Source organism: Mesoplodon densirostris, chromosome 1, assembly GCF_025265405.1.
Source record: "Mesoplodon densirostris isolate mMesDen1 chromosome 1, mMesDen1 primary haplotype, whole genome shotgun sequence".
Taxonomy (NCBI): Eukaryota; Metazoa; Chordata; class Mammalia; order Artiodactyla; family Ziphiidae; genus Mesoplodon; species Mesoplodon densirostris.
Window position 1 is genome coordinate 217,340,344 of NC_082661.1, and position 25,797 is coordinate 217,366,140.

General features: G+C 37.7%; 1 protein-coding gene across 3 annotated transcripts in view; it reads right to left on the reverse strand.

The window, feature by feature from the left end:
- UNC5C (unc-5 netrin receptor C) overlaps nucleotides 1-25,797 on the reverse strand; it is a 406,146-nt gene that overhangs the window by 150,725 nt on the left and 229,624 nt on the right. For all 3 annotated transcript variants that reach the window (XM_060115244.1, XM_060115238.1, XM_060115249.1), the window contains exon 2: nucleotides 14,053-14,274. In XM_060115244.1, coding sequence (XP_059971227.1) covers nucleotides 14,053-14,274 — 222 coding nt within the window. The remainder of the gene's footprint in view (nucleotides 1-14,052; nucleotides 14,275-25,797) is intronic.

Consider the following 25,797-nt stretch of genomic DNA (forward strand, 5'->3'; position numbering starts at 1 on the left):
GCCCCCAGCAGCCCTACTCATGCCTCTACTATCATGGCCTTTTCTGGTCCTGGTATTTAATAGACTACTACTATTTTTTAGAGCAGTTTTAGGTTCCCAGCAAAATTGAGAGACAGGTACAGAAATTTCCCATATACCTACTGCTCCCACACATGCATGGCCTTCCCTATTGTCAACATCTCCCACCAGAGTGGTACATTTTTTTTTTATAATTGATGAGCCTACATTGACACATCATCACCCAAAGTCCATAGTTCACATTAAGGTTCACTCTGGGTATTGTACGTTCTATGGATTTGGACATATGTAATGACACGTATCCACCATTAAGTATGATACAGAGTAGTTTCACTGCCCTAAAAATCCTCTTGTGCTCCACCTGTTCATCCTTCCCTTCCTTGGCAATCACTGATATTTTTTTACTGTCTCCATAGTTTTCCCTTTACCCAAATGTCAAATAGTTGAAATCATACAGTATGTAGCCTTTTCAGATTGATTTCTTTCACTTAGTAATATGCATTTAAGATTCCTCTCTATCCTTCCATGACATGACACTTATTTTTTTTTTTTTAGCACTGAATAATATTCCCTTGTCTGGATGGACTAAAGCTTATTTATCCATTCACCTACTGAAGGACATCTTGGTTGCTTCCAAGTCTTGGCAATTATGAATAAAGTTGCTATAAACATCCATGTTTTTGTGTGAACATAAGTTTTCAGTTCCTTTGGGTAAATACCAAGGAGTGCAATGGTTGTGTCATATGGTAAGTGTATGTTTTGTTTTGTAAAAAAGGCTAAACTGCCTTCCAAGTGGCTGTACCATTTTGCTTTCCAACCAGAAATAAATGAGAGTTCATGTTGTCCCACATTCTTGCCAGCACTGGTGTTGTCAGTGCTCTGAATTTTGGCCATTTGAATAGATTTGTAGTGGTATTTCATTGTTTCAATTTGCATTTCCCTGATATATGATGTGGAGTATCTTTTCATATGTTTACTTGCCACCTATTTGTCCCCTTGGTGTGGTGTCTGTTAAGGTTTGTTGCCCTTTTGAACTGTCATATTAAGTGACTTCCTCTTGACAGATGTTTGGTGACTATAGTGGGCTAAATGGTGGTCCCTAACAAGATTATGTTCACATATTAATCCCCAGAACAGGTGAATGTTACCTTATTTGGTAAACAGGTTTTGCAGATATAGTTGAATTAAGGATTTTGAGATCTTGAATTATCAAGATGGGCCCTAAATCCAGTGATAAGTGCCTTTATAAGAGACATACAGATAAGACAGACAAAGAAGAGAAAGTGATGTGAAGACAGAGGCAGAGATTGAAGTGATGGGGCCACAAGCCCAGGAATGCCAGGACCCCCACCAGAAGCTAGAAGAGACAAGGAACAGATTTTCCTCCACAGTGCCCAGAAAGAGTGTGACTCTGCTGGATTTCAGACTTCTAGTCTCCAAAACTGTAAGAGAATAAATTTCTGTTGTTTTAAGCTACGAATTTCATAGTAATTTATTGTGGCAGCCCTCAGAAACTAATACAGTGACTAAGGGCATTTACTCTCTGTCTGTACATTCAAAGAGTAGACTCAAGAATCTGACAGAGCAAAAAGGTGAGGAAAAGCTGTCTGCCACGCAGTGTTTTTCTGGTTTCACAAATGCCCCATGGAATGGGTGTGGGGAGGTAGCCTTTTAGTCACTAACGTCATTTCAAACAGAGGGCATCATTGTCTAGAATCATCAAGGCTGTAGCTATAAAAAGAGGCATGTCATTCATTCCCTGCCATTCCTGGAACTGCCTTGTACAGAACATTCCCCTGGGCTTTTCCAGCTAAATTTTAATTCACTCAAGCCCTGGAGTTCCCCCCTCTTCCGTCAGGAGGCTGCTATCTCTCAGCCTGAGAAGTTTAATAGGCAGAGACAGGCGAAAGGATATTGAAGAAAGCAGGGGCTCTCTACCATGTAACTCTATACCATGGAAATATCAAGGGGTTTCACAAATTTATTCTCATAATGAAAGGAGAACCCAAGCAAACAGTAAAGCATACTCTTTTCCACTCTCTCTTTTCCCTCCTCTATTTTGCCCTCTCTAGACTGTGATCTCCTTAAGTGCATCAGGTCTTAGTTTCATCTCTACTTACAGCACCAAGTAAAGTATCTGGGTCATGGTTTTTGAATAGAAAGTCTATGTACTTCCTCTATGCTGCATTTTCACAACAGTGTCTCAACAGTTTTCAAGCCTGGTTGTACCTTAGCATTACTGGTGAGCTTAAAACAAGCAGACAGACAAAGAAAAAGCTATGCCCTGTTCCCAATTAAACCATTCTCTCTGGGGGTGAGGCCAGGACATATGTATTTTCAAAAATCTCCCACTGATGACTGTCAAATGCAGCCAGGGTTGACAGCAAATGCCTTAATATTTCCTTGTTGCTCTTGCTTTCATGTTCTTGGAGATTTCTTCCGAAACAGATTTTAAAAATCAGGTTAAACCCTCAATGAAATTAGGAATGAGTCTAAGACTTCCCTAATCTGAATTGTTTTTCATTGTTAGATATTATACTTCCTACATGCTGTGCTTGCTTTTTTGCCAGACCTTGATATTTTGCTAATTGTAGTTCTCATGTTTTATATGCTGGTTTTGTATCTCCAAATAGTGCTTTTCAGAGGAATTAGCAAGACTGGTTATTTCAACAGGCATCCCTAAGAGGGCTCTGAAAATCCCTAGCTAAGGGATGATTCTGGATTGATGATATTTGCGGGAGAAGACTAAAGAATCCAGAGCAAGTAAAGGCTTCACCCCTCAAGTTTCAGCATTAGATTATTCACTGATTGCAATATTTTTTTAACTAAAAATTTATCTGTTCCGTTTTTTAAGATGCCTAAAAAATGTGGGGTGAGGAGAGAAAATTTTGAGCCAAGTATTGGGAGAATATTGAATAGGAAGATTTAGTGATAGATACAGAACCTCAAACAGAATGGGTAACAATTCCTGACATCACAAAATAAGAAGGACAACAACCTGGGTCGTTATTGCATAATTATCAACCAGGTTTATTTATATTTAGCATAATAGGTACAGACACCAAAAAAGAACATTTAAATTTGGAGAGAAATTCATGCTCTTTAGGAAGCTAACCTTCTTTTTTTTTTTTTTTTTTTTTTTTTTTTTGCGGTACGTGGGCCTCTCACTGTTGTGGCCTCTCCCGCTGCGGAGCACAGGCTCCGGACGCGAAGGCTCAGCGGCCATGGCTCACGGGCCCAGCCGCTCCGCGGCATGTGGGATCTTCCCGGACCAGGGCATGAACCCGTGTCCCCTGCATTGGCAGGCGGACTCTCAACCACTGCGCCATCAGGGAAGCCCCTAACCTTCTTTTTTAAGCTGAAATTGTTCTCAAACTTCCTTAAATAAGTTGATAAATCCATTTCATATTATAATCTGGAACTCTGTTAAGTATGTTCCTTCCCATGAAAATAAAGAACTCTCTTTAAAACACTTACATATTTTAGCCAAACATTAGATTAAAAATACATCATGGCTTTTAACACTTGTGCTATTCTCACTTTGAAGTGGGCATATTAAAACTCTAAGCCACGGCATATGCATGGTGCTGGGCACATGGCAAAACTGCTATAGCAACACAATCACTAGTTGTGCTCCTGAAATGCCCTATTTGGGTAGCAAGTAATCTAGTGAAGAACGGTTCTTGGACTCCTGTTTTTTATTGTAGTCTCTGTATTAGCCTAGGGGTGGGTAGCGTTTGATCTTCTCTTCTCAAAATTTAGAAAGGCACACACACAAACACACTCACACAAATATACATATGTATGTACTTACATATCAACTTATATGCATATCCTTGATTACACTGTATTAATCAATGCTTTCATCTTAACTGTAGGAAGAAAAAGGAGTAATGCGTTACAAGTAACCTTGCCCTAAGTGTTAACTGGCAGGGGAGAATTCCTTTGTGTTCATTACATTAAAAACTCTCACTGTATATAATTTTAGAAAATTTCTGTTTTCCTCTAATGAAACATAGCTAGCTAAAACTACATTGAAAGATGTGAGGTGTTCTTGCCTTTACAATCATGTTCTTACTCTACAATCATGTTTAATACAATCATGTATTAAAAAATACATGGTGTTACATTTTTCTATACAGTATGTAATTTAAATCTTAAAAATCTTCCCCATGGGAAAAAGCTGAATTAAAATTATATAGCTCTGTAAATACGGTGTAGTCAGGGTGTTTTTCGTTATGTACAGAATCTATAATATTGATGTTTGCAAATATTGGAATTATAAAACACACAACAACAACAATAAAAACTTCATGACAACGACATATTAGAAACAAAAGGAATCCAAATGTGTAGCCCCAAATTTTTCAAGTACTCACTTCTGTTTGTAAGTTAGGAAAAGAATGGAAACAAAAACCAGCTTTATATACAGTGAGAGCCCAAATCACTCAGCTAGCCAAGACTATTTTCACGCTAGAATGGAATGAAAGCAACTAAAATCCAAGTTCTGGAACTCCAATCCAACCAACTTTTGTAATTGCAGCTGGGATTATGTTGGCCATGTGAACCCAGGTATTTAAAGAAAACATCGATGTGAAATTAGGATAAATCAATTGTGAGCACTAAAAAATGAAGAATATGAAAAAGTATATATTTCGGGATAATTAATATTCTGTTATCAGTAACTGGTAACTACTTTCTTTCTTTTTTTTTTTTTTGCGGTACGCGGGCCTCTCACTGTTGTGGCCTCTCCCGTTGCGGAAAACAGGCTCTGGACGCGCAGGCTCAGCGGCCATGGCTCACGGGCCCAGCTGCTCCTTGGCATGTGGGATCTCCCCGGACCAGGGCACGAACCCATGTCCCCTGCATCGGCTGGCGGACTCTCAACCACTGCACCACCAGGGAAGCCCAGTAACTACTTTCTTGCCAAGTTACCTGATTAACTCAGTGGAAAAGCCTTAATGTACTACATAGATCCTTGCCAGTTTTCTATTTTTATTTTGGGGCTAGCCTCATACCAAAAAGAAAAATTGTTAGTTTCTAGTATTGAAAGAAGGACCTTTGAGAAGGAAATCAAATAAATAATTGATTTATATTCCAGAATCATTTATCTTCATTGGCAGACAAACATATTACAAATATAAGGCTCTATTCTTGCAAAGGCAATACTCCCACTGAATTACATAACAAAATATGGAACAAAGTTCAAATAGGGCTTCCAAATTTTATGCATCATTTACTAAAATTTAAACAAAGCCCACCTAACTTCCTTTTGAAAATATTAACTCTATTAATGAGAACTAAGTTTACAGTAATTATTTTGCATGGAGAATAACAACTGGTCTGAAAATTGTGTGTATTTAATGTGTAAATAACTACTCTTATAGAAGATTATGCTTTGTTTGTACATTTCTCAAATTACCTATTCATGAAGTATTCCAAATAAAAACATCATTAGTATGTATCACTACATTTCAGTTACCCAAATTTAGTAGGATGAATGGCTACAATCTCACAAACAAACTTTTATTCATCATCTCTTGTGCTTAATGCCATATGTTATAAACTACAAAAGACAAAGCTTTACAAAACACAGGCCCTACCATACCATTCCAATCTAGTTGAAGAGACAGAGATTTTATATATATCATAAATAACATATCATATTGAATTACAAGAAACTGCCCTTTTTGTACCTCAAAAATTACTGAATATTGATAACTTCTTATGTATAATACACATATACATTTCACATTTATGAGTATAATGAAAATGGAAGCACAAATAAGTGAAAAGCAGACATGTTTATGCTGTGACTTGGGGTTTTATAGAAGGATTCACCTATGATATTGCTTTTGAGATACTTCTTTAAGAATGAGTAGGATTTTGGGGGCTTCCCTGGTGGCGCAGTGGTTGAGAGTCCGCCTGCCGATGCAGGGGACACGGGTTCGTGCCCCGGTCTGGGAAGATCCCACATGCAGCGGAGCTGCTAGGCCCGTGATCCGTGGCCGCTGAGCCTGCGCGTCCGGAGCCTGTGCTCCACAACGGGAAAGGCCACAACAGTGAGAGGTCCGCGTACCGCAAAAAAAAAAAAAAAAGAATGAGTAGGATTTTAACAGAGGTAGGATGGAGGAAAGTACGGTATAAAGAAACATTATTTCATACAACACACGTTTATTGAGCACCTACTAAGAACCCAACACCAAGTTAAGCATGGAACTAGAATAGCAAAAAAGATAGACATAATCCCTGAATTCATGGAGCTTACTCTTCAGCTCATAATATTTAGACTGAAGAGGAGAGAGAACTTGGGAAAGGAGAAGTGATAACTGTCCCTTTCAAATAACTAAAATTAGGAATAGGCCAGGAGATGACCAGACCTATTTTCTAAAGTTCCATATGACAAAAGTAGCACCATTAAGTCATGATAACAGAAAATGAGGGCTTCCCTGGTGGTGCAGTGTTTGAGAGTCCACCTGCTGATGCAGGGGACACGGGTTCGTGCCCCGGTCCGGGAAGATCCCACATGCCGTAGAGCGGCTGGGCCCGTGAGCCATGGCCGCTGAGCCTGCGCGTCCGGAGCCTGTGCTCCGCAACGGGAGGGGCCACAGCAGTGAGAGGCCCGCGTACCGCAAAAAAAACAAAAACAAACAAACAAAAAAAAAACAACTGATTATGCTCACTTTAATATAATTTAATGAGAAGCAGGCCAATAATTCATAGAGTTTAAATGACTGTTTCAGTCTCACAGCTTAAACCTTCTAGGATCCTAAGACACGAAAGTGTAGAGTGTTTGCATTCATTTTAATAAAATTTAAACAAATCTTACATAATTTCCCTTTGAAAATGTATGAGCAGCATTTTCTAAATCATGTCTTGGTGTGACATTAAGTTCTCATGATATTTTAACAGAGGTTCTGAGAGAAAGAGTTCAGCTACCAAACAATATGAGGTTAAAAAATATTTTTCCACTTCAGCGCTTTCCTGGGACTTCTACATGCAAATATACTTTATACTTTCTCCAAAAGGGGAATATAATTATTGCAGTGTTTCCAAAATTATTTGACTGCAAAGCTTTTTGTTTGTTTCCTTTTTGTTTTTTTCCCAAATAGCACTTATAAGACACTGGTGGTTCACTGAACACAGTTTAAGAGGAAAAACCAAACTGGCCTAGCATACAGAGAATGCGGTGGGGGGGAAACTATTAAAATAAGGCTAGAAAGTTTGATTAAGAACAGACTGTACTGAAGCTTTTGAATATATGACCAAGGAGGATATGCTTTATTCCATGGACAAAGGAAAGACATATATTTTAAGAAATGGAATGATATAAACACTCGGGTCTGTTCTTTAGGCCTATAACTACCTGGAGAATTAATTGCTGAGGAGAAAGGCTGACACCAAGAAAGTGTAGGAGGCTATTTAAATAATCTAAGAGGTATATAATTAAGGCCTATACTAGGGGAGTAGCAGGAAGAATTAAAAACAGAAGGATGTTTTATGGGAGAATTCTGAGAAGGAATTAGTAGTATTTGATGATCACTTTGGCGACTGAAAGAAGGGATAAAGCTGAGATTTCTGTTTTTGCTGATGGAATGGAATAAAGAGGAATAAAATAAAGAGAATAAAAAGGTAAAATAGGCAGACGAGGACAAAGAATTTCAACTGTGACACTCTTGTAACAAATGGGGATCTGAGTGAGCACAATATATTTTTTAAAAGCTCTGTCTTGAGTAAAGGCAATTTACTTTAATTTGTATCCAAGTATAGTTTCCCTTCATCAATTTCTTTTTTTCTGTTAAGGCTCACCTTTTGCTCACCAATTGAAATTCTTTCCAATTTTGCTATTTGTCCAAATGTTAAATACCTTCACAAATAAAAATAATCAAATCCTAATAAGCACTATCTTAATTATTAAAGAACCACAAAGGGTCACATATGAAAAACTTGACACAAGGCAAGAAGGGAGATGAATAGCATGAAAGATAAATGTTTAGCTGACATTTAGAACCAGATTTTCTTTCCTGAGAAAACGGATAATTGTATTACATAGCTCTTTTTTTTTAGCTCAATTTAGTTCTGTGTTCAAAGTTATGGCAGAATTTAGGGAGACACTGACTACAGGGCCAAGAGCAGAGGCTTTGGAATCAGAGAACCCTGGGTTCACATCTTGACTCTGTCACCTCCTAGCTATGCAACTGGGGCAAATTAGTTTCTTTATTCTGCTGAGCCTCAGTTTTCTCATTTGCAAAAGGAGAATCACAAAATTATCTCATAAGATTGCTGTGATGACTAAATGTCATAATACATGACATTCAGTATAAAGCTTGGAACTCTCTGTGTTGTTGTCATGTTGGTCCTATTGATAATATTCTGCTATTGTGAGCAAACAAGATGAAAAGGAAAAACCTAGGGTTTAGTAAAATTTCAAGCCAACGGAGGTTTTCTAAACTCCCTTGCTTCTTCACAGAGGGGAAATATTTACTTTTCAATGGTGAATCTTAGGTACCATGGAAACAAGGGTTGAAAAGGCTTCAAGTAAATAGAAAGCAAGCAACCAAGCCTGAGCTTTTTGTAAAAATGTAACGATAAAATTTTGAGTAGATCTAGATTTCTTTGGAATCCTGAAAGGAACATGGGTACTTATTACTATATTATCAAATCAAGAGCTTCTCAACATTGAAAATTTCTAAACCATCTAATATATGCTGCTTTCCACTTTTCTGTTTCTTAATATTACATGTTTGCAAGAAGTGCAAATGTGATTTAAATGATGGAAAAGCAAACAGTAACAGTAATGAATGATCTTTAATCAGTATATTTTATGATCAATGGAATAGCTTTGCTCAGTGAATATAAATAATCATTTACTTAATACTTCAGAGCAAGAGAGCATATTAAAAGTAAGAATTTTGTGAATTGGAGAGAAACTTTTGTTCTTTTTTGTTTTGTTATTTTGTAGTTTTTTAATTAAAACGTACTTCTGATGGAGATTTTACTGAATGCGGTTGATTTTTCTTAGTTGCAAGGCAATGTACCTGATTGCCACATGCTTCCGGATTATTATACATTATTCTAAAGTAGAGGGACCTATAAAAACAAACTTGTTTGCAATGACTTCTCTCTGTCCTATCATCTGAGAACCAATTTGATTTTTAAAATGCCAAGAAAATTTCTCTAATTTGTAATATATTTCAAGACAATGTATCCTAACATTTCTTGATATTAAGAATCTCTAAGGCCCATAACAAAACAATACTCAGACTGTATTAAATGAAGAGTTGAGCACCAAAGTTGCAGGTGAATCTAACTTCAGAGGAAAAAAACCCCAAACCGAGCAGTTCAATTCTATTCACAGTGTTCTGATCTCACAGGAAAGCAAAGAGCTCTAATATGAGGCCTACAAATCTCCCCACTTCCAGTAGTTGTACAGATTGGAGATTTATGATAACAGGCAAAGAGACGCAATAAAGTAGTTTGGGGCTTTTAAAATTCAGGTTTCATTATCTATCAAGAAAATAAAACATTCACAGGATTGAACAAAAATCAAACAATAAAAGAAGTATCTTACTGCCCCAGATTCTGAGCTGTCAGCTGCTTGTATGTTTCTCAAAAAAATCCCAATGCATAGACAAATACATGTGCATTCTCTTTTTTCCATAATAAGGACATATTGCACACAATGTTCTGTACTTTGGTTTTCATTTCATATTTTATCTGAGAGATTTTTCTACAGCTTCACATATGGAGAAACCTCACTGTTTTACAAAGCAGCACAGTATTCCATCCTAGAGTTGAACAGCCCTTGATATGCTAATTGCAACAAGGGTGCAATGGACCACCTTTCATACAAGTCTTTGTGCTCATTAGGAATTTTATTTATTTATTTATTTTATTTATTTTATTTATATATATATTTTTGCGGTTTGCGGGCCTCTCACTGTTGCGGCCTCTCCCGTTGTGGAGCACAGGCTCCGGACACGCAGGCCTAGCGGCCACGGCCCATGGGCCCAGCCACTCCGCAGCATGCGGGATCCTCCCGGACAGGGGCATGAACCCGCGTCCCCCGCATCGGCAGGCTGGCTCTCAACCACTGCGCCACCAGGGAAGCCCAGGAATTTTATTTTTAGATAGTTCCTAAACTTGTAGTTACTGAGTGAAAGAGTGTATACATTTAAATATTGATAGGTATTTTCAAATTGATCTTCAAAAAGACTATATCAATTTGCAACCTCATCAACAAAGTATGAAATACCCCTATCCCACTCCTTCATCAACACTGTATACTAAGAACTGTGCTGATCTTGACAACATTTTCTTAGATGTGTATTTACCATTTACATTTCTTTTCCTATACCTCCATTTCCAAACTCTGCTCAATTTTTTATACTGGGTTGCAGATCTTTTTCTTAAACATATTTTAAGAGCTAGTAATATATTAATTAAATTAGCCCTTTGATTAGTATGTATCTGTCCCTTGGTTTTTGTAGTTTTCTTGCTTTATTTAAATTTAATAATGCTTTTAAAAAAATAATGTTTTCTTATAAAGCTTCTGGATTTTGTCTTCATTAAAAAAGCTTTGATCACCATTGAAACCAAACAACCAACTAACAAATTGCCAAAATGTTCTCCCAGTGACGATGGTGATGACTACGAATGACAACAATGATGACAGTGATGATGATAATGATGATGATGTTACGCCCTAACATCTAGAATTTATTTTATTCTAAAGAATGATCTAGAACTCAAACTTTATTTATTTATTTATTACTTTTCCAACTGCCTACGTTGTGGGTTTAAAAATCATCTTCAACATATTGTAAAATGCCTTAGATTTTATTTCCTGGTTTCTATTTTGGTCCATTAATCTGTGTATCTTATTCTTTGCTACGATCAAACTTCTTTAGCCTTATAATACACTTATAAAAAGCTGATATTTCCTTATTATGCCACTATTTTATAATTCTTCCAGCTATTTTCACAAATTATTTTTCATACAATGTTGGTGACTTTATGGATTCATTTACAAATAGCAAACATTTAAAAATATTGTCGGGCCTCCCTGGTGGCGCAAGTGGTTGAGAGTCCGCCTGCCGATGCAGGGGATACGGGTTCGTGCCCCGGTCTGGGAGGATCCCATATGCCACGGAGCGGCTGGGCCCGTGAGCCATGGCCGCTGAGCCTGCGCGTCCGGAGCCTGCGCGTCCGGAGCCTGTGCTCCGCAACGGGGGAGGCCACAACAGTGAGAGGCCCGCATACCGCAAAAAAAAAAAAAAAAAAAAAAAAAATATTGTCTTTCTATCTAAGAACAAGATATGTCTTTCTATTTATTCAAGTCATTCTATTTTTTTTTTGGTCTCTGAGTAGATTTTTATATTCTTCTAAAATTCTACAAATTTCTTGATAGCTTTGTATCTACATTTTTTACATTGTTATTGTAAATTATATATTTTATTCCATTATAATTTGAATCGACCGTACTTAGAAAAGTTGATGGGTTATGTATATCTTTTATCAGCCACTTTTCTATATTCTCTTAATGTTTTTTCAATTTTTTCCTATGAAACTACATAAGTTTTCCAGACCTACAAAATCATATTTGTCCAAATGATAGTTTTCAACTTGCTTTATAATTTTTATGTTTTTCAATTATTTGTCTTGTCTAATTGCATTGGCTAGTGTGTTAAGAACAATACCAAATAATACTAGTATCTGTGGGTATCTCTGTCTTTTTTCTAAATCTAAAGGTAATCATTCTCCTGGATGCTCACTATCTTGTACAGTTTTGGATAAAAACAAAAGACAACAAAAAAATATGTTGTGTTCCACTCCAAATATGAATACTATGCAAGTATTAGGGCTGATAAATCTTTCCTTAGCTCTAATCTATTCCCTTCTGAATTTGAAACATGCCATATATTTTCATTTATAGTTGCTTTAAGAAGTATTTTTAATCATGGGTATATGCAATAGTAATTAATTTTATGTAGAAATAGTAAAAAATATAATGCTTTATGGAGAGGAAATGTCCTTTAAAAAGAAAATAAAAATAGAGCTTCCCTGGTGGCGCAGTGGTTGAGAGTCCACCTGCCGATGCAGGGGGACAAGGGTTCGTGCCCCGGTCTGGGAAGATCCCACATGCTGCGGAGTGGCTGGGCCCGTGAGCCATGGCCGCTGAGCCTGTGCGTCCTGAGCCTGTGCTCTGCAATGGGAGAGGCCACAACAGTGAGAGGCCCGTGTACCGCAAAAAAAAAAAAAAAAGAAAGAAAAGAAAAATACACACACACACACACACACACACACACTACCAAGATAGCATAAAGCTGCTAGAGGTGCTCCAGATCAGGGCACTTTTGTCTTTATTCACAATCTTCCTATAAAAGCTTTTTCATTAATCTAGTAAAGACAAGCCTAAGTATGTTTATGACTCTCATTTTAGTTTTGTGATTTCTTTCTTTTCCTCTTACTATTAAAACGTGTGTGTTTGAAATCTTTACAAATAAATGAGCTGAAACAAATAAAACTCAATTCATGAGATTTTGAAGACATCTGGTGGAGTTATTTACTCAGTAATTAGACCAAGATGTGTAATAGACCAATTCCCTGAAGGAAGAGACCATACAGTTGGATACCCAGTTATTTCTATAGTCATCAGCTTGCATGCAGTGAGCATATTGATTCACAAATTGACAATTATGTAGAGCTGCCACCTGATTTTCTAAGACCATTTGTGTTACATAAGTATATGTCTTGCATGCTTTTTTTTTAAAAGATGCCTCTTCTCAGGCCTCTCACAGTCTGTTCTATTTATGCTCCATCACCTAAGAGCTCTTTATTATTAGAGACACTGAAAGCAGATTTCCTTCAAATGCTGGTCACTGCTTGCCCCTCATTAACCAACATTTGGATACAAATATGAATTAATTACAATTGAATTTTGAAAACATGTATCCATTTTGGTACGTAGAGATATTTATGAAAGAAAATGAAGATATTTAAATGCTTTCACTTTTATCATACTTGCCACTATTTAGCTTGGACATATTGATCAATAAAGTCTTAATTTTTAAAATACATGTCAACATAAATCACAGATCTAGAAGGGATGTGAAAGTTCAAATTGTGATTCTCCCTACTGGAGACCAAAAACTGCTGAATCATTATAGAAAGATATATATCTTTTAAGTTTAAAATAACTCTAGGGGTTTCCAGAACTATCTTAACTTACCCATTGTGGAATAAAGATTTCCTACCAAGAAAGTTTCCTTTATAGCCAGTGTAAATCCCACCGTTTATTAAGATCTACTTCATCCTCTTTGCCTTTAGTATTTTACTATTAAGAATGATGTTTACAGAGCAATAAAGCCAGGAGTTTTAACAATGCCAGAAGCAAAGATACTCTGACAAGACCCACCCAGATGGAGTCTACACCCACAACTTCTCTTTGTGGATCCCACAATATCACTATTCTCAATCACTCTTGATTTAACTTTAGCCAAGAATTAGGTAATTAGGATTCATTTTTAGATGTAAGTTAAAGGTACAGAATATTTTGAGTCTACAATGTTTAAAAATTGTTAAAAAATATATAAGGGGAAACTATGCATGGAAATTAACATTTGACAGTCATGTAAACATCTACCATTTATCCTTAATTGAACATGTTCCTCAATCCCAGGATATTTAGACCTGACACCAGACTTGACGCACAAGTGAAATTCAAGGTCATCTTCTACTGGGGTATTTATTTACCATAATTCAGTCTATTCACTCTCATTATTTACCTTCTTAAGCATGAACCATGCCTTAATTCTATGCAGTCTAACAGGAATCAAGTCAAGATTTATTCATCACATTTTACTTTGCAATGCATGGAAAGAGATCACCACGTCTTAACCAAACTGATTTAAAACTTTTTACCAAAGGATAATAATTCTATTTTCAATTTAAATAACTGAAAGAACAATATGACAACATGCCAAAGTAGTAAGTGAATCCTAAACAGCAATCGAAATGCAATGGAAAACTCACCAGAGGTTTCGTCTACCCTTTCATCTACTATGTGGTCCTTCTGATGAACCCATTCACTATTGCACTTGAAGTAGATCTGGGTGGCGGGACTGGCTTTACAGTACAGGTTCACAGGCTTATTCTTCACAATATAAGCTTCTTCAGGCTCAATAAGGAAATGTGGCAGAGGCTCAGGTGGATCAGATGGAAAGGTTTCTGGGAGTTCATGAAAAAAGTCATCCTCTGGTAAAACAAGAAGAAAGTGAAAAATGTTCAAAACATTGTAGCCATTTTCCTTTCACTTGCTACTCTTTCAAAAATAATGAAACTGTGAGTAATCATTAGTCAAATCCATTTCACCTGCCTTCATTAATCAAGGTCTACAAAAGACTTGCATGTCCTCCAAGAGCACCTCGCCTAAACAATAAGATGTTTGCCTGAGTCATTTTCCAGGAACTTGCACTTAGCTGTGTCTACTCTGCACTGAGCTGGTTAAAACTGGATAGGACCACTGACCCTTCAACTGGGCACATGTGAGTGTTCACTGGGTGATCTTTTGACATCAGAGGGCTGAAAACTCCACCCTCAGATCTTGCAAAGGGCCTTCATTTTTGAGTGAACAGAAGCCTGTAGATGAGTTACCTGTGTGGAACAACAATTACTGCACCTTTTTCCAATCACCTTTCCCCAGCTCCCCATGCCTTAGACCACCCTGCTTCTTTATTTTTCCTCATAAATACCCCCAAGCCGTTGCCTTTGTGGAGGTGGTTCTGAGACTTGTTCCTCATTACTTGGCTGCCTCGTGAATAAACCCTCTCTTTCCTGCAAACCTAGGCATCTCTGCATTTTGACTTGCCGCATATTGGGCAAACAAACCTGGTTGGATAACAATATGATTCATAAATCATCCAGTTATGTAATCTCAGTGCCTGCTATGAACCAGGCAGTATGTTAGGTCTACTGACTGCTTGTTCAATGAAGGATTTAGATGATTATTCTCATTTTTACACATGGCACAACTCAACATCCAGGAGGATACCTGATCCCAGTTCTGCTATTCACTGCCTGAAAACACAGGTGGTAAATAGCTAAACTGGGATCAGAACCCAATTTTGTCTCCCTCGAAAACTGTGATCTTCCCAACATAGCACTGCACCTCCCACTACACCGTGTTAGCCTTGAGAGCTGACAAAAGCAACAGGAACTTCATTAGAAAAATTTATTGGAAAAGTGTAAGGCTCGACCTTCAACATGGCAGAAGAATAAGACATGAAGATCACCTTCCTCCCCACAGATACATCAGAAATACATCTACACGTGGAACAACGCCTACAGAACACCTACTGAACGCTGGCAGAAGACCTCAGACCTCCCAAAAGGCAAGAAACTCCCCACGTACCTGGGTAGGGCAAGAAAAAAACAGAGACAAAAGGATAGGGATGGGACCTGCGCCAGTGGGAGGGAGCCGTGAAGGAGAAAAGGTTTCCACACACTATGAAGGCCCTTCGCGGGCGGAGACTGCGGGTGGCGGAGGCGGGAAGCTTTGGAGCCCCGGAGGAGAGCGCAGCAACGGGTGCGGAGGGCAAAGCGGAGAGATTCCCGCACAGAGGATCGGTGCCGACTTGCACTCACCAGCCCAAAAGGCTTGTCTACTCACCCGCCGGGGCGGGCGGGGCTGGGAGCTGAGGCTCGGGCTTCGGTCGGAGAGCAGGGAGAGGACTGGGGTTGGCTGCGTGAACACAGCCTGAAGGGGTTACTGCACCATGGCTAGCCGGGAGGGAGCCCGGGAAAAAGGGGAAAAAGTCTGGAGCTGCCGAAGAGGCAAGAGACTTTTTCTTCCCTGTTTGTTTCCTGGTGCGCAAGGAGAGGGGATTAAGAGCGCCGCTTAAAGGAGCTCCAGAGACGGGCGCGAGCCGCGGCTAACAGCGCGGACCCCAGAGATGGGCATGAGACGATAAGCCTGCAGCTGCCGCCACCATGAAGCCTGTGTGCGAGCACAGGTCACTCTCCACACCTCCCCTCCCGGGAGCCTGTGCAGCCCGCCACCGCCAGGGTCCCGTGATCCAGGGACAACTTCCCCGGGAGAACGCACGGTGCGCCTCGGGCTGGTGCAACCTCACGCCAGTCTCTGCCGCAGCAGGCTTGCCCCGCCTCCGTGCCCCTCCCTCCCCCCCGGCCGGAGTGAGCCAGAGCCCCCGAAGCAGCTGCTACTTTAACCACGTCCTGTCTGAGCGAAGAACAGACGCCCTCAGGCGACCTACCCGCAGAGGCGGGTTCAGATCCAAAGCTGAATCCCAGGAACTGTGTGAACACAGAAGAGAAAGGGAAATCTCTCCCAGCAGCCTCAGGAGCAGCGGATTAAATCTCCACAATCAACTTGATGTACCCTGCATCTGTGGAATACCTGAATAGACAACAAATCATCCCAAAATTGAGGCAGTGGACTTGGGGAGCAACAATATATATACTTTTTTCCTTTTTGTCTTTTTGTGAGTGTGTATGTGTATGCTTCTTTGTGTGATTTGGTCTGTATAGCTCTGTCCTTTTTTTTTTTTTTTTCAGTTTATTTTTGTTTTTGTATATATAGCTTTTAGCACTTGTTACCATGGTGGATTTGGTTTTTGGTTTCATTGCTCTCTTCTTTCTTTCTGTTTTTCTTTTTTTTAATTACTTAAAAATTTTTTTACTTTTAATAACTTTATTTTACTTTATTTTGTTTTTTTCTTTCTTTCTTTCTTTCATTCTTTCTTCCTTTTCTTTTGAGCTGTGTGGCTGACAGGGTCTTGGTGCTCTGGCTGGATGTCACACCTGTGCCTCTGAGGTGGCAGAGGCAAGTTCAGGACACTGGTCCACCAGAGACCTCCCGGCTCCCATGTAATATCAAATGGCGAAAGCTCTCTGAGAGACCTCCATCTCAATTCTAAGACCCAGCTCCACTCAACGACCAGAAAGCTGCAGTGCTGGACACCCCATGCCAAACAACTAGCAAGACAGGAACACAACACCACCCATTAGCAGAGAGGCTGCCTAAAAGCATAATTAGGTCACAGACACCCCAAAACACACCACCGGACGCAGTCCTGTCCACCAGAAAGACAAGATCAAGCCTCATCCACCAGAACACAGGCACTAGTACCCTGCATGACGAAGCCTACAAAACCCATTGACCCAACCATAGCCACTGGGGGCAGACACCAAAAACAACGGGAACTACAAACCTGCAGCCTGTGAAAAGGAGACCCCAAGCACAGTAAGTTAAGTAAAATGAGAAGACAGAGAAACACATAGCAGTTAAATAAGCAAGGTAAAAACCCACCAGACTAAACAAATGAAGAGGAAATAGGCAGTCTACCTGAAAAAGAATTCAGAGTAGTGATAGTAAAGATGATCCAAAATTCTGGAAATAGAATGGAGAAAATACAAGAAACGTTTAACAAGGACCAAGAAGAACTAATGAGCAAACCATGATGAACAACACAATAAATGAAATAAAAAATTCTCTAGAAGGAAACAATAGCAGAAGAAAGGATAAGTGACCTGTTAGATAAAATAGTGGAAATGACTACTGCAGAGCAGAATAAAGAAAATAAAGAATTGAGGACAGTTTCAGAGACGTCTGGGACAACATTAAATGCACCAACAGTTGAATTATAGGGATCCCAGAAAAAGAAGACAAAAAGAAAGGGACTGAGAAAATATTTGAAGAGATCATAGTTGAAAACTTCCCTAATATGAGAAAGGAAATAGTCACTCAACTCCAGGAAGCACAGAGAGTCCCATACAGGATAAATCCAAGGTGAAACACTCTAAGACACTTATTAATCAAACTATCAAAAATTAAATACACAGAAAAAATATTAACAGCGGCAAGGGAAAAACAACAAATGACATACAAGGGAATCCCCATAAGGTTAACAGTTGATCTTTCAGCAGAAACGATTCAAGCCAGAAGGGAGTGGTAGGACATATTTAAAGTGATGAAAGAGAAAAACCTAAAACCAAGATTACTCTATGCAGCAGGATCTCACTCAGATTCGATGGAGAAATTAAAACCTTTAGAGAGAAGCAAAAGCTACGAGAATTAAGCACCACCAAACCAGCTTTACAACAAATGCTAAAGTAACTTCTCTAGGCAGGAAACACAAGAGAAGGAAAAGACCTACAATAACAAACCCAAAAACAATTAAGAAAATGGTCATAGGAATATACATATCAATAATTACCTTAAATGTAAATGGATTAAATGTTCCAACCAAAAGACATACACTGGATGAATGGATACAAAAACAAGACCCGTATATATGCTGTTACAAGAGACCCACTTCAGACCTAGGGACACATACAGATGGAAAATGAGGGGATGGAAAAAGATATTCCATGGAAATGGAAATTAAAAGAACACTGGAGTAGCAATTCTCTATCAGATAAAACAGATTTTAAAATAAAGACTATTACAAGAGACGAAGAAGGACACTACATAATGATCAAGGGATCAATCCAAGAAGAAGATATAACAATTGTAAATATGTAGGCACCCAACATAGGAGCACCTCAATACATAAGGCAAATGCTAACAGCCATAAAAGGGGAGATCGACAGTAACACAATCATAGTAGGGGACTTTAACACCCCACTTTCACTACTGGATAGATCATCCAAAATGAAAAGAAATAAGGAAATACAAGCTTTAAATGACACATTAAAAAAGATGGATTTAATTGAGATTTATAGGACATTCCATCCAAAAATAACAGAATACACTTCTTCTCAAGTGTTCATGGAATATTTTCCAGGATAGACCATATCTTGGGTCACAAATCAAGCCTTGGTCAATTTAAGAAAATTGAAATCATATCAAGTATCCTTTCCGACCACAATGCTATGAGACTAGATATCAATTACAGGAAAAAACCTGTAAAAAATACAAACACATGGGGGCTAAACAATACGCTACTTAATAACCAAGAGATCACTAAAGAAATCAAAGAGGAAATAAAAAAGTACCTAGGAACAACTGACAATGAAAACAAGATGATCCAAAACCTATGGGATGCAACAAAAGCAGTTCTAAGGGGCAAGTCTATAGCAATACAATCCTACCTCAAGAAACAAGAAACACCTCAAATAAACAACCTAAACTTAAACCTAAAGCAATTAGAGAAAGAAGAACAAAAAAACCCCAAAGTTAGCAGAAGGAAAGAAATCATGAAGATCAGTTAAGAAATAAATGAAAAAGAACTGAAGGAAACAGCAGCAAAGATCAATAAAACTAAAAGCTGGTTCTTTGAAAAGATAAACAAAATTGATAAACCATTAGCCAGACTTATCAAGAAAAAAAGGGAGAAGACTCAAATCAATAGAATTATAAATGAAAAAGAAGTAACAACTGATACTGCAAAAATACAAAGGATCATAAGAGATTACTACAAGCAACTATAGGCCAATAAAATGGACAACCTGGAAGAAATGGACAAATTCTTAGAAAAGCACAACCTTCCAAGACTGAACCAGGAAGAAATAGAAAATATAAACAGATCTCACAAGCACTGAAATTGAGACCGATGGCTTCATAGGCGAATTCTTTCAAACATTTAGAGAAGAGGTAACACCTATACTTCTCAAACTCTTCCAAAATATAGCAGAGGGAGGAACACTCCCAAACTCATTCAATGAGGCCACCATCACCCTGTTACCAAAACCAGAAAAAGATGTCTCAAAGAAAGAAAACTACAGGCCAATATCACTGATGAACATAGATGCAAATATCCTCAACAAAGTACTAGCATTCAGAATCCGACAGCATATTAAAAGGATCATACACCATGATCAAGTGGGGTTTATCCCAGGAATGCAAGGATTCTTCAATATATGCAAATCAATCAATTTGATACACCATATTAACAAATTGAAGGAGAAAAACCATATGATTATCTCAACAGATGAAAAACTTTCGACAAAATTCAATGCCCATTTATGATAAAAACCCTCCAGAAAGTAGGCATAGAGGGAACTTACGTCAACATAATAAAGGCCATATATGACAAACCCACAGCCAACGTTGCTCTCAATGGTGAAAAACTGAAACCATTTCCACTAAGATCAGGAACAAGACAAGGCTGCCCAATCTCACCACTATTATTCAACATAGTTTTGGAAGTTTTAGCCACAGCAATCAGAGAAGAAAAAGAAATAAAAGGAACACAAACTGGAAAACAAGAAGTACTGTCACTTTTTGCAGATGACATGATACTATACATAGAGAATCCTAACGATGCTACCAGAAAACTACTAGAGCTAATCCATGAATTTGGTAAAGTAGCAGGATACAAAATTAATGCACAGAAATCTCTTGCATTTCCATACACTAATGATGAAAAATCTGAAAGAAATTAAGGGAACACTCCCATTTACCACTGCAACAAAAATAATAAAATACCTAGGAATAAACCTACCTAAGGAGACAATGACCTGCGTGCAGAGAACTTTAAGACACTGGTGAAAGAAATTAAAGATGACACAAACAGATGTAGACATATACCATGTTCTTGGATTGGAAGAATCAACATTGTGAAAGTGACTATACTACCCAAAGCAATCTACAGATTCAATGAAATCCTTATCAAACTACCAATGGCAATTTTTACATAACTAGAACAAAAAACTTCACAATTTGTATGGAAACACAAAAGACCCCGAATAGCCAAAGCATTCTTGAGAAAGAAAAACGGAGCTGAAGGAATCAGGCTCCCTGACTTCAGACTATACTACAAAGCTATAGTAATTGAGACAGTATGGTACTGGCACAAAAACAGACATATTGATCAATGGAACAGGATAGAAAGCCCAGAGATAAACCCATGTACATATGGTCAACTTATTTTTGATAAAGGAAGCAAGAATATAAAATGGAGAAAAGACAGCCTCTTCAATAAGTGGTGGTGGGAAAACTGGACCGCTACAAGTAAAAGAATGAAATTAGAACACTCCCTAACACCATACAAAAAACTAAGCTCAACATCGATTAAAGACCTAAATGTAAGGTCTGACACTATAAAACTCTTAGAGGAAAACATAGGCAGAACACTCTATGACATAAATCACAGCAAGAATCCTTTTTGACCCACCTCCTAGGGAAATGGAAATAAAAAGAAAAATAAACAAATGGGACCTAATTAATCTTAAAAGCTTTTGCACAGCAAAGGAAATCATAAACAAGTTGAAAAGACAACCCTCAGAATGGGAGAAAATATTTCTAAATGAAGCAACTGACAAAGGATTAATCTCCAAAATTTATAAGCAGCTCATGCAGTTCAATATCAATAAAAGAAACAGCCCAATCCAAAAATGGGCAGAAGACCTAAATAGACATTTCTCTAAAGAAGATATACAGATTGCCAACAAACACGTGAAAGAATGCTCAACATCACTAATCATTAGAGAAATGCTAATCAAAACTACAATAAGGTATCACCTCACACCAGTCAGAATGGCCATCATCAAAAAATCTACAAACAATAAATGCTGGAAAGGATGTGGAGAAAAGGGAACCCTCTTGCATTGTTGGTGGGAATGTAAATTGATACAACCACTATGGAGAACAGTATGGAACTTCCTTAAAAAAGTAAAAATAGAACTACCATATGACCCAACATTCCCACTAGGCATATACCCTGAGAAAACCATAATTCAAAAAGAGTCATGTACCACAATGTTCATTGCAGCTCTATGTACAACAGCCAGGACATGGAAGCAACCTAAGTGTCCATCAACAGATGAATGGATAAGAAGATGTGGCACATATATACAATGGAATATTACTCAGCCATAGAAGAAAAACAAAATTGAGCTATTTGTAGTGAGGTGGATGGACCTACAGTCTATGATACAGAGTGAAGTGAGTCAGAAAGAGAAAAACAAATACCGTATGCTAACACATATATATGGAATCTAAAGAAAACAAAAAAATTAAAATTAAAAAAATGGTTATGAAGAACCTAGGGGCAGGACAGGAATAAAGACACAGACGCAGAGAATGGACTTGAGGGGGGGTGGGGGAAGGGTAAGCTGGGATGAAGTGAGAGAGTGACATGGACATATATACACTACCAAATGTAAAACAGATAGCTAGTGGAAGCAGCCACATAGGACAGGGAGATCTGCTCGGTGCTTTGTGTCCACCTAGAGGGGTGGGATAGGGATGGTGGGAAGGAGAGGCAAGAGGGAAGAGATATGGGAACATATGTATATGTGTAGCTGATTCACTTTGTTACAAAGCAGAAACTAACACACCACTGTAAAGCAATTACACTCCAATAAAGATGTTAAAAAAAAAAAAAGAAAAGTATAAGTCTCTTAGGTAAACCTTGAATCCTATGCAAGGAGCTGAAAAGAAATACAGAAATATGAATTAAAAATCTTTAAGCTCAGACTCAAATCTGTCATTATTTTCAAAAGATGCCACTTCACGACATATTCATTCATTCAACCAAACATATTAAGTTCGGAATTATTCTCAACACTGGAAATATAGATGACAGCATCAGGTCAACCATTATTAGTTCCACAGTAGAGCCTAGAGTCTAGAAATGCTGTTTAGTCTTATTTGGAAACTATATCTCAAATTCCATATGTGTTATATGACTAGTCACACCTATTCTCATTAGAATATTAATAATATTAGAGTAATAACATGAAGAACGAAAGTCTCATTTTTTATACCACTGAAATTTATTAAACATATTTCTCCCACCCTGCTGTCCCAACACCACAGAATAAACAAAATCCCCAAACCATCAGAGATATTTGCCTGCTTTGAGGTATGTTTTCCTTTAACTTGGGCTCTGCATGATTCCAAATAAAAAACAGAAAATAATAAAAGTGCCTTTAAAAACCCTATTATTATATTTCACAAAAGTCAACGGAGTCTAATACACTATACTTAAGTTAGGCCTGATATTTTTCCTCCTATGAGAGAGAGATAGTGGAGAACAAAACTACTATTAATTCCCTAAGTTGATTAAGTACCCTGGGCTAATATATAAGGTCAAAACTCTGAGGCCAAAATTAAAAGTTTTTACAAGTCCTTTAAAAGCACATAGATTCAGCAGCAAATTCAGTTTATGGTGTTGGTAGTTGAAAACTGGTTGCTAAGATGTTATCTTGGAACTCATTGCATTGCTCATTCAGTTGTTGCCCTGCTTGGAGAGATGGCCATTGGTAAAGGGGACATTTGCTCATGAAGAATCCTGGCCTGGGACCTTTTTCATCTAGGTTACGTGACAGCTGTCAAACAGTAATGACATCTGGCCTCTACCAATCTGTTTTGCAGTCAAAACTGGCTTCACTTGCATCACCAACAAAACTAACTTTCAAAACTGCTCCACAATTATAAATTACTGACCCTACAGTGTAAATGATGTTTCCTGTCCCTAACTTGCTTTCTCACTTTACTTCCTTAATTTACTTTCTTCTGGCAAGGCATCATTTCTGGTTTTTCAATTGTTGAACATCAAGGACCCAAATTGTCAGCTTACTAAAGGATAACCTGATTTCCATCAATTTCAGCTTTAGTCAAAATGCAAAGACACTTAAGACTGCTTAAATAAACATAGTTCAGAAAGGCAAAGGAATGGAGAACTGAGGTATTGACAAATCCATCAGCGTGAAGCTGATGTCTTGAAGGCCTTATTCCATTTTTTCTTGTTTTTCTCTTCCAAAGCACTTACTGTTATATGTAATGACGGACAGTGCTGATAATCAATAAAGTGCCACAAAATATCAGACTCAAATCCTGTAAAATGTTACTGTTGTTTTTAATTTTTATTACTCATGAAGGCAGAGGGTCAACTTGATTTTTTTTTTACTATTGGTGTATATTTATACATACAACAACATGTATGTATTTCATAACAATATGTTTATTCAGGTATGTAAAATATAAAAAGCCTTTCTTTCAGTTATTGTTTTAGAAGGGGAGACTTGTTCCTTTAGAAGGAAGGATGATTGTAAGACACCTTGTTCCTTTAGCAGGAAAGATGATTGTCTACCACCTTACCTTATTCAGTAATGTAGCAAAAGTACTTATATATTCACATCCTATAGGAAGATAGAGAAGCACTAAAAATTGATTACCCTGCCAGGCCAATGCATATATCTCTTCATACTTCACTTCATCCCTGACTTCAGGGAAGTTCAAATGTGGATAAAATGATATGAACTCCTTTCAAAAAAATTTCTTCTGATTATTTTATTGTAAACTATTGGGAAGACTAATGGACGTTGAGAAAAAGTCACATGTGTGTTTTCAAGTCAAACGGGGTTCTGTTAAGTGCTGGGGAAAAAAAACAGTAATGATCTGATATATTTAGAAAATGTATAGATAAACTAATTTTGCATTTCCTTAATTTGGAATTTTAAAACAAGAGGATCACTCTAAGGAAAGAGAAGTAATTCTATGTCTTGGTTTGAGACTTCATAAAGTATTGATTTTTCAAGGTATTTGTTAAATGACACTTAATATGTAACTTATTAAGAAAGATTTCTATCATTTGGAATGTTTTCATCATGTCATAAATCCAGTATTTTGTCAATATATCACCCTAGTCTCTGTATGAACCCCATCTCTTAAATTTGATCTACAGAGATGCCTTAACCAGCCACAGGATATTAGTTTATTAATATTTCTTGTAATACATATACAGTATATTTAAGTCTATGCCCTAGATTAATTCACATCAGGCAATATGGTATATCACTTCTAGTACTCAAGTCAGATGTAAGAATGACTTTTATAAAGATAATTTTCAAGACCCTGAGTCAGTAAAATATACATAGTGAAAATTACATGACAAAATGCGAATGAACTGATTACCAGTGGGCTCACAGGCTGTTGTGAAATTCTTCCCTTCTTCATTTGCAACAGATGGCCTGGGTACTATGCTCAACCATAGAAACTGGCCCAGATAACAACTCCCCCACCATCACGTTAAGCATGCTAAGAGAATACTTTCTTTGCTCTGGACAAAAAATGGTAAGTGTCAGCATTAATTTCCAGATATAGTGGTATTTCGTAAATTTCCTTTTTTTGAAATTTCATCTTCTATTTTTTTCTGGAGTAATTTTAAAAAACCAAACAAGCAAGTCAATTCTCTTCAACCAAAATCTATAAAGGAAAATGGCTGAGTATTTAAGTCTCCAGTATGGTTACATCTACGTGTATTTAACAAGGAAAAAGTGATCATCTCCAAGTATGTGTATTTAATAAGGAAAAAATTATCTGCAAATGAACATTTAGCTGTTTTGCACTATAAATTTGCCTCTCACACATGGAGAAATCTACTTTTCAGTTTTGGAAACCAGAGTAATGCAACTCTTCCTGATTTTCAAAAGCCAGAAATACATAACAAATGCTTAACTCTAGTATGAAAGTTCTTTGAAGACAGGGACTGCTGAGTTTTCATTTTTATTTTCCATAAGTCTAGTATAGTGTCAGGCACTTACAGATCAATAAAATGCTTACACTAAGGGTAACGTTGATCATGCTTAACAGATCCACAAGATATTTTAGAGTTTATAGTGCTTCAAATTCATTTACAAATAGAGGGTGTCATAACAATAGTAATATCTACAAACTGGACTGGCTATGAAATTTGTGTAGCCCAGTGCAGAATGACAATTTGGGGATCCTTGTATAAAAATGTATTAAGAATTCTGAGATGGTGAAGATGGCAGTGTGGGAAGACACTGAGTTAGCATCTCCTCACAACT